This window comes from Tasmannia lanceolata, unplaced genomic scaffold (genome assembly GCF_043159265.1).
Source record: "Tasmannia lanceolata isolate RefF3 unplaced genomic scaffold, GAP_Taslan_0.1 ptg000008l, whole genome shotgun sequence".
NCBI lineage: Eukaryota > Viridiplantae > Streptophyta > Magnoliopsida > Canellales > Winteraceae > Tasmannia > Tasmannia lanceolata.
In genome coordinates, this window is record NW_027518685.1 from 61,942,495 (window position 1) to 61,952,882 (window position 10,388).

Below are 10,388 nucleotides of genomic sequence, written 5' to 3' on the forward strand. Positions count from 1 at the left end.
CGTCCTGTCAGGTCCTTTACTGATGTACTTGAAAAGATATTTTATTGATCTTGACCTATTGCACCACTCAACATTTATGTGAGATTGATATTTTACAATTAAATCAATAGTGTGGTACAACATATCTATTGTCCAATTTAATATCCCCGTTTTGTACGAATCTATCGTTGTCTCTTCTTTTGTAAACCGGAAATCCATCTTCACTCAGTGATGTTTAATTGTTAAATTATTTACAGAATTTCTTGCTGCAATAATTGTCACTCGTCATACAAGGTGCATTCCTGTTTGCTGCACCACAAGGCCCATGCACCATAAACTCTGCTACAGCTGCATATGCGGCAGAATCATTTCTCGCATCGGTATCTCTGAAGATATGATCGTATCAATTTCATCCGGTGTTGGATACTTATCAAATTGATGAAGTCAAAGCAATATGTGCACGTGTGGCAGCCCTCTTTTTTGGAACTCAATTGTGTAGATAGCTGAAACGTTGAAAATTATGGTGAAATTTTCATTAATATTTATAAAATGTTGTGTAAAATATAGCATCGATACTTTATAAATACAAACCTGCTATGACTCTGTCAAAATGTTGACCATGCATTAGATCTCTCATTACTTGATCAAGCTTAATCTTGAAAACTCTACATTTAATGTCTGGCCTATCATCTAATTTCTGTCCAGGAATTTGGTCTAAAAAGTACTGAACTTCAGGCCACTTAAGATTTGCTGTGAATGTTATAAAGAGATCCGGATTTCCAGCCCATTTACATAGTCATTGCATATATCTTGACCCTCCTATAAATGATGATGGCAAAACTATTCTTCTTCCCACTGAAGTCGGTGTGGTGTCACCTCTAACAACCGCATCACGTAAACCTTTATACAGTTCTGCTCTTAACTGTGGTTGGTTATTCCAGATCCACCTTAAACGATCCTCTTCAATAGATGTATAAGCATCGACCAAGAACTGTTGGAACAACCGGCCACCTTGAATAAGTGTTTGGCTCTCATTTTATCTTTGTTGAATTCTAAATGCATAATATTCTCTCATTGTCACACAAAGTCTCTTTGTCTGCCTCCTTTCATGGTTACTTTTATATGGTATTCCAAGATGGAAGCCATTGTCTCCAAGGATAATATTGACATCCGCTGAATCTAAGTGGCCCTTCGTATTGAGGCAGAGACAATTTCCGGTGAAAGTCTGCTATGCAATGACCATTAACAAAAGCCAAGGACAAACTATTAAATATATTGGTTTATATCTGCCGAAGCCTGTTTTCACCCATGGCCAACTATATGTTGCTTTCTCCCGGGTAACATCTCCAACGGGTTTGAAAATCTTGATAGAATATAATGACAAGGATCAATGTGCCTACACGGAAAACATAGTATGTAAAGAAGTTTTTAACATTTTACATGCAGGTATGGATAGTACTCAATTTTAAAAGAGATTGGTGTTTTCATACCAATTATCTTACGGGAGAAAGAGATTTCTTTTTTCATTAATATATACATTTATTTACAACCTAAAGTAAATAAATGTTTACATAAAATTAAATACATTACACAACCTTCTAATATAAATTATTTCATTTTGCAGATTCAGACCTCAAAACATGACCTGAATGAACTACACAAGGACAAATAAGATTGGCAAATTCAAGTTCGTTTAACAAAAATGTGGGATGCCATTAACGTAAAATCAAATAATGATCTTATAAGTCTTGACATCATTCTCCTCGATGAGAAAATAAGTATTACAAACCTATAATTATTCAGAAATTCAACAGCATAACTCTTTAGTCTTTATAAACAAAGCATATGTTATATATTGCAAGAAAAATATATGTTTGTCTAAACAGGATAACCATATCCATGCATCAATTTGGAAAAATTTTGTCAATCAATTTAGAGCATTGCTTGAAGAAGGAAATGTATACATAATAAAGAATTTCAGAGTACTTGACAACAAGAACAGTTACAAAGTAGTTACTAACACATATAACAAGCATTCATGATACAACTTCAATTAAGTGGATAAATAGCGAAAATGAAGATATCGCCCAGCAATAATTCGAACTCATACCATTTAATAATTTTCACTGACGATTGAATATTAACACTTATCTCACAGGTAAGATCCAAATTAATTTCAAATATTTAAAGCTACTTAATTTTTTCCTATAACAACCAATAAAACAACAAATAAATTTACACAGATGTCATTGGTCAAATTACTGCAATTTCTGGGGTTGATGAGATGGTAGCAAGAGGTAACAGGGTGAAGACGAGTTATTGAGCTTCAAGACAGCAGGTAAAAATAAATAGAGGCAACATAAGAAAATACATTTAAAAAATAAATTACTATTATATAGATATAAATCTTACATTATTTAAATTAATTGTTTTGACAGCAAAAATAAAATTCGAATAACACTATGGGGACATTTGACGGAGCAAATAAACCAAGACATTTGCTCACATATTTCAGAGCCCGTTATTCTTATTGTCATATCAACTACAGTAAAGAAATTTATGGGTACGTAGCTACACTCTTATTACAAATGTGCAACAATATTCTCGAGCAATAATTTTAAATTTACATAATTACATTTTTATTTTTTTGTCAAATAATTGCTTAATTCAAATTTCCATGAAATCTTTCGCTCTCTTCAACAAACTCTACAAAGTTATATGTAAACTTGGACATTCCATATGTGATGATAGACTTCAAAAGAAGGTATACATTGATTATTTTAAGTTAAACAAATGTATTTGAAATAAAAATTAATAATTACATTTTATAAAGTGTTGCAGATGAAAAAGAAAGTCTTCAATTAATAGAGCTACCAAAAAATTCCATTCCTCCTAATAAAGAATCAATTGATAAGAATAGAAAAACGGTGCAAGAGATCTTAAATTTCATAATAGAAGGAGAGCACCGGGTAAAAAAATTATTATTAAACATTGCAATACGAAGATAATATACAAAAAGGACAAAAATTAAAACTAACATACGAATTTAAGAGGATGCAACATTTTTTTGCGAAGCAACTATGACAAAAATTGAAGCACAAAATGGCTGGTCTTATTTATTATGCAATGAGTGTCGAAAATAATTGACGACTTCCAATTCAAATTTTTAGTGTCCTTCATGGAACAAGAAAGTCGATTTTCCGATAGCAAGGTAAAGTACACAGTAATGATAGTATTACTATAGCTAAAAAAATTTCAATAAAATTTTATGTATTGAATACAAATAAAAATTTGCCGGATATAGGCTGCAAGTTGAGGTTGAGGATCACACAGAAACAACAACTTTCGTAATATTTGATAGGGAAGCAGAAAATATCGTACAGCTACATGTTACACAGATAAACAATTTCGAGCAAAAGATAACCACATAATTATTATTCTCTATCAGAGAGCAAAAATTTTTAAGCACATATTTTATAAAATATTTTGGTAAAATGAATTCTTTATTTTTGATATCCCGTTACTAACAAAGTGAACAACTTGCTTAAATGACAGGAAGAAGAAACAGACATTATGCCACTTCAATTACAAAATTAATAGGAATATCATATCTCTTTCTAATCAAAGTCACTGCATACAATTTCTCAGCGCAGAGGCAGAATTTTACGGTGACAAAATACTAGATGTTGACAAATCTGCCAAATTGGAGAACAAACAGGTATTACATCATACTTCTAAAAAATTTAACACATTAATATTCTTTTATAAAATATCATAAATATAAAAATACTTGCTCATACGATGTTAATTTTTTTAATTATTCTAAACAGAAGCAAGATACCAAATATTTATCAACAAAAAGAGCTGCGGAATGTCACCATCTAACGGATGAGGGGGATACAGAATTAGATGCATACCTTCCCATTCCAACTCCTCCAAAACAAAATCAAGCAAAAAAATTTTGCATCAGATAATAACTAAAACTGTAAATAAATAATATTTTACCAAAAAACATTTGTTTACTAAATGACCAATAATGACTCTTTCAGGAATTCGGAAGACGGCGCATGATGGAAACTTCTTTTGATTTCAGAGTCGCACTCATTTTACCAAATGCTCAACTATCCAACTCATTTTTTGCATTAAATTGGTTCTGTATTACAACTATTCATTATTTTTTGTATTATTTTTTGTTCACGATAAATGCCCTTGCTTCTTTGGATGGATTTCTTATGGTTTCTTCTGTTAAAATTTTCTATATATATCTTACCTATGAATGTTTCTTCTTTCTTTTATTTACTTTTTTTTTAAATAATTATAAATCTTCCTTTTTTGGGCCGCCCCATGTATCGCACGGGTCTGCAACTAGTTTTTAAATGGTAAGAACTCCCACTTTTTTTAATGAAACGACAATTATACCCCAACTTTGTAGAGAAAATTATGGAGGAAAAATGGGATAAAACGTTTGGCATTCTCCTAGATAAATATAAGCACCAAAGAATAAAACGTTTGGATTTCCAAAAAAGGGGTGTATAGGAGGGGCTGACACGTGGCACCACTCTATACGTAAAGCCAAATTGTAAACGAAATTACTTTTCTAAATCCGACTTTTGCAGAGGGGGCGTTTATAGGAGAGGCTGACGTGGCACCATCATAGCTTAGAGCATTCCGCTTTACTTATATATATAGATAAGGAGGAAGGGAGGTTTATTGTTCATGGCTGATGTGGCAGCCCTCCCCTTCCTCCCTCAAGTCTACGAGGCACTATAAATTTAAAAGTTTTTCTCTTTTCTAATTCTGATTTTTTTTTCTTTTATTATAGATAGATTCCTTTTTGACAAGCCTCTTTAGCTTCCCACTTATTTTTCCACGATTTCCGGCTTAATGTTTAGCGCAGTCCAAAATACTTTATCATTTTGTTTCCCCATTTTTACATGCCTAATCAAAATCCTCAAAATCACTAAAATCATGCCTCTCTATAATCTCTATAATCTCGATTCCTTATTATATCTATATCGGCTCTTATTCCAATATTTTCAAAACGCCTTCCATATATTCACTTAATGAGAAAATTACCACTCACATCCCATCCCATCCGCTTCGCCTTCCGTATAAAATGACCCCATTATGATTCCAAAACAACCCATTAAGATTGTAACGTTTCCAAAACAACCCATTAAGTTTGCAGATTCCTCTTAATCCCATTCAGGTTTCACATTAATTGTAGAATGTTTCCAATAATTAGTCGATTTCTCTCTCCAATCTGATCCATTTTTCCTAACCCTAAACGCAGCCCATCTTCTTCAACACATTTCTTTTGACCGCCCTCTTTCACGCCTTATCGGCGCGACGACATACGCCTTGGACATGTGACTCGCCGAGGGTGAATAGTGTCCCGTATCTGCAAGGAAGAATCCCATCAAATCAGGTTGATTGAGCGGAAGATGTAGGCTGGAAGGACTTCATCTTGGTTAACAACCCTTACAAGTTTTTGGAGGAGCTCTAAGAAGGTGAGATCTAGGAGGATATATTCCCCGTACTCTGCGAATGCAATTTGTTTGATATTTTTTATTTGGTGAGAGTTTTTTATGAATAGAATTGGTTTAATGGATTCAAATTCGTTTGATCTTTATCAAAGTTGGTGAAAATATTGAAATATTTTTTAAAATATGAGTTAGAATTTTGAATTTTTTTTTCCAAATATGGATGTTAATGGTTTGATCTGTGCCATTTTCCCAATTGGATCATGTTATTTTATAGCCATTCAATGCTTTCACAATTTTCTATCTTTTTCTCTTTTTTACAACTATTTGTATCTTATCATCTTTTTATTAATTTTGTCTCTTGTATACAATTATTTATAGGTTTTTTATTACATTTTTCTTAATTTCTTTTTTGCTAATTCACAACTATTTGAAGGATACTATTTACATCTTTTTCCAATCTATATTAGTTTTGTACCGTTACTTCCATGGTTACTCATTTCAGTTTACTCACATTTATATATTGGTGTTCTCATATAATTTCTTTATTTATTTACAGCTATTTGTAACTTTTATTTGCCATGGTTTCCCATTTCATTTTTCTTACATCTATTTATTCTTGTTTTTATTTTTACCTCTATTTGTAAGTTTTATTGCTCTTTTTTCAATTCATTTATGTTATTTACGGCTAATTGTTGTTCAACACTTTCTATTCATTTCCTTTTCTTTTATTTTTATCTTTTTTTAATTCATTTATAGAATGTTACGCATGTTACTCTTGCTTCTTCTCTTTGTGGTTTCCATTTGTAGATTTTGGCTTTCTTCTTTCTATTTCAGTGCTTTTAAGTACAAGGACCAAAATCATTCATGCTTAGTAGTGAGACTATGTAGCCTTGATATGAAGGAACTTTCCTAGAAATTAAACATCTACAGGTACTTATGGTTTTTTGTTGTTGGTACTCAAGGGTTGTTATTTACATCTTTTTTTCCCAATTCGTTAATATATAATTTATATCTTGTTTTTTTTTTTTGGAATCTAATTGTTTAGCCATTTGCATGCTTTAAATTACATTTTCCTCAATTAATTTCTTCTTTTTGGTTACATTTATTTGAAGGCTGCTATTACATTTTCAAATTTTTAATTCTGTTTTATGTCTATTCGCATGTTTTTATTTACATTCTGAAATTATTAATATTTTAAAAAATAACTATTTGAATGACATTTTTTTACATTTTTTCCAATTCAGCTTCTGTTTTCTAAGGTTATTTCATTTTTTTGTTCATTGCAAATTTTTACCTCTATTGATAGCTGATCTTATTTCATTCTTATTTTTTCATGGCTGGTTTTAAATCAAATTCTAATTTGTTTTCAATCTTAATTAATTTCTAATTATAATTTACAAATCAACTTTAATTTCAAAATATTGGGGGCTGGCAAGTCAACATCCACCAAATACTAATCAAAATTCAAAATCAATATCAAAGAAGAAATGCATGGAGTCATGGACAATTAATTACAAATAAAATTAAAGATAAGGGATTTTGTCCAGGGAACATTCAAAAAAAAAAACATAATGCTCTGTTTGGATGCCGGGTTTTTTTTTTTCCTGGGATTTATGTGGGTAAAGGTAGGAGAAAAAAAGAGGGGAGAAGCATTAATTAGAGAAAGATATTATGATGAGTGGAGAGAGAGGGTAGAGAGAGAAAGAGAGAACACCCTTTTCAAGACAAGATTTTGCTGATGTCAGCAAGAAAAAGCTGATGTGACCACTAAAACTTTACCCACATAAATCCTGGGAACAAAAAAAACCCAGCAACCAAACAGAGCATAAGGGAATTACTAGGGACAATCGCAGAAGGCATTTCGCGGACCATCTGTTGCGTGAGCGAGCAGCCACATAGGCTCACTTTTCAACAGATTTTGTCTTAATTGTTTAATTCTTATGAGGTGGCTGCTCTCTCGTGCAAAATGCCTTCTGCGATAGTCCCTAGTAAATCCGTAAACATATTATATCTTTCTAAAAAAATTGGAGGAATGGTAAAATGAAGGGTCCCCTTGCAAAAATCAACTTCAAGGGCGCCCTTATTGGTTAATTTCTGCAAAGTCAACACGGTTTCCACTTTTTTCTGCACCACAGCTTGCAGAAATTAACCAATAAGGGCGCCCTTGAAGCTGATTTTTGCAAGGGCGCTCTTCATTCAATCATTTCTCCATAATTTTGATAGAGAAAGAACGAAATAGATCTCTATACCTGACCAGTCCGAGCCCGTCCAACCAAATCCGAACCATTAAAAATTATGTCAAAGGTCATGGCCTGAATAGGAAAGAGCGATTCAATTCCCTTCGACATCAGCATCTCTCTAAGATTGTCAGAGATGTTAAAATTCTCCACCGCGTTAGGGTTAGGGTTAGGGTTAGGGTTAGGGTTCACATCTCCGTCCGCTCTTCCATTCGCCTTCTCAGTTAGCCTTGTCTTCTTGGAAGATCCTCCGAATGCCTTCAGATCGTACGGTTCTTCAATTTCAGAGCTCGTCTCACTTTTCTCCTCCTCCTCTTCCTTGTACTCTGAGGCCTTTCTTTTCTTCTTTTTACTCTTATTCTTCTCTAACAAGCAATCCTCGCTGTTGATTTCTTCTCCATCTTTTGATTCTGTTGCCTTAGAGACTATAATTTTGTTCTTCTTCTTTATGCTCTTGTTCGAGTCGGTTTCTAGGGTTTCTAGAAGCGTGTTTTTAGTCATCTTCTTATCTCTGGATTCTTCGGATAAAATCAGAGAAGGCATAAGGGGAGAGAGGGAGGGGAAAAAAAGTTAGGGTTCTGGCCTGGGTTTGAAATCCCTTACTATAAACCTTGAGTCTTATTCCCAAAGTTTACTGATATCGGCACTACCAAAAAGTCTTAGCAACCCATTAAAAAATGTATAAGACGATGGAACGCGCGCCATTATCAAAACACGGTCGTCCCTGTACTTAGTAGCCTTCCGAAATTACCCTTTCTTTACTACTGCAGTCTGCATTGCTTCTTAGCATCTCTGATATATGTAGACCTGCAAAATCGACCCGTGCCCTCAGGTCGACCCAACCCACCCGCAAATTTATTTGTACGGGTTGACATTTGAGTGACCCTGCAAAATTGACCCGCGGAATACCCAACCTGCGGAATACAGGGGTTGGGTCGGGTGAACCCGTGGGTACCCGCAATTCGTTTTTTCCTTACTTTTCTTTTTTTTTGTTTGAGCGGCTGGAATAGTGGAATTAAATTGAATACAGCCCCTATTTTTCAAAATGGACGGTTTGGATCATCCTATGGTGTGGGCTGTACTGTCCATTTTTAAAATTAGGAGGTGAATTCATACATAGAAAGGGGTGAATTTATCACCATGCAAAAAAAAACTCTTTGGCAAAAAATTGCAGGTTACCCGTGGGTTGACCCAACCCACCTGCAATGGGTGCGGGTCACCTAAGTGCTGACCCATAGGGATGTGGGTCATTTTTTACCCAACCCATGTGACCCGCACCCGCATGATCCACGGGTAACCCAACCCAACCCAACCCGCTCGTTTGCCAGGTCTAGATATATGTCACAAACATGTTAATTAAAGACTCTTAGGTGAGATTATAAATTCTAATCTCCACCATAAAATCCTGCATAAACACAATTTGCAGAAAACATTTTTGGCTTAGGAAGAGATCAAGAGCCAAGGGACCTTGTGAGTGGAGAAAACTGTGTGGAACCCTTGGAAGGAAATCGTTCAACGGAGGTAAGTGATTAATTTTGATTCTAATTTCACTATTTTAGTCCCTAATATCTCCATGGATGATCAGGAAATCCCACTTGGGCAACCAAGAGGGGGGTAAATTGGTTGTCTTATAAAATTTTACCCCTTTTAAAAACTTTTACTATTAAGATTTCTAGTGTTGCTTAAACAATGGTAGATTGATTGTTGCCATGGATTTTTCTCTTGTAGATTTTTTATTAAAAAATCTCTATCAGAGCCTAGTACTCTGTACCAAGTGAAATCCCAAAGAGCAACACACAACAGGGGGTGAATTGGGTGTTTTAAAATTTTCTTCTTAAACTTACAAAGGAAATATGAGATTAACATAATTACTTCTAACCCTTGTTCAAGTTATAATCAAGTAAAGGAAAGAAGTTACCACAACACCACAAGCAAGAGAAGAGAGAAAGAGTGAGGAGACCATACCGCGATATATAGTGGTTCGGTCACAACTTGACCTACTCCACTACCCAAGTACTTGGTCTTTCCTTGAGATTTTCTCCATTATGGTGAGACTCCACAACGCCGTCTCACTAAGCGTTACAAACACTCCACCTCCACAAAGGGAACAAACCCTTGTATACAATCTGCCTCCGAGGATGTTCTCCCTCGTTGCACACCGCCTTGAAGGAAGAAACTCCTCTTTGCAACAATCCAAATATAAGGAAGGAAAGATGAAAAACTCTCAAGCCTCTTTAAGGCAAACACAACTCTCGACGCTCACAACTCTCCCAATGATTGAAACTAAATACTTGGGGAGATCCTCTTGACAAGTAATGAATGCAAGTTTAAATACACAAGAGGAAGAAGAAGATTTCTTTTGAATTTTGAAAGATAAAGCTCTAGGGTTTCAAGAGTAATAGTTCAAAAGGTTGGAATGAAGGTCTTTAATGGTGTTTAAATAGCCCGAACACATTTATGACCGTTTGGGGGCAATTTGGTAAATACTGGGTCAAGAAAAAGTAACCTCCGCAAGCCCCAACGGCTCTTTTACCAGACTGGGGTGGTCGCCCGCCCTTATCGGGCGCTCATTTTTATTTTTGAATTTCAAACCACCGCGGTCGACCGGGGTGAACGCGGTCACCTGCCTAGGAAACTATTTGGATAACTTGCAAGATGTATATGCCTAAATCGAAGTTATGCAAGT

At 34.6% G+C, this 10,388-nt stretch overlaps 1 protein-coding gene across 2 annotated transcripts in view; it reads right to left on the reverse strand.

Annotated features, from left to right (window-relative positions):
- The window catches only part of LOC143885431 (DEAD-box ATP-dependent RNA helicase 7-like), a 29,507-nt gene extending 21,070 nt beyond the window's left edge, over window positions 1–8,437 (reverse strand). The window contains exon 1 of one of the 2 annotated variants that reach the window (XM_077389599.1): window positions 7,715–8,437. In XM_077389599.1, the coding sequence (XP_077245714.1) occupies window positions 7,715–8,245 (531 nt within the window). In that variant the 5' untranslated portion in view covers window positions 8,246–8,437. The remainder of the gene's footprint in view (window positions 1–7,714) is intronic. The other variant, XM_077389598.1, reaches the window with a different exon arrangement.
- Between the last annotated feature and the right edge of the window lie 1,951 nt (window positions 8,438–10,388).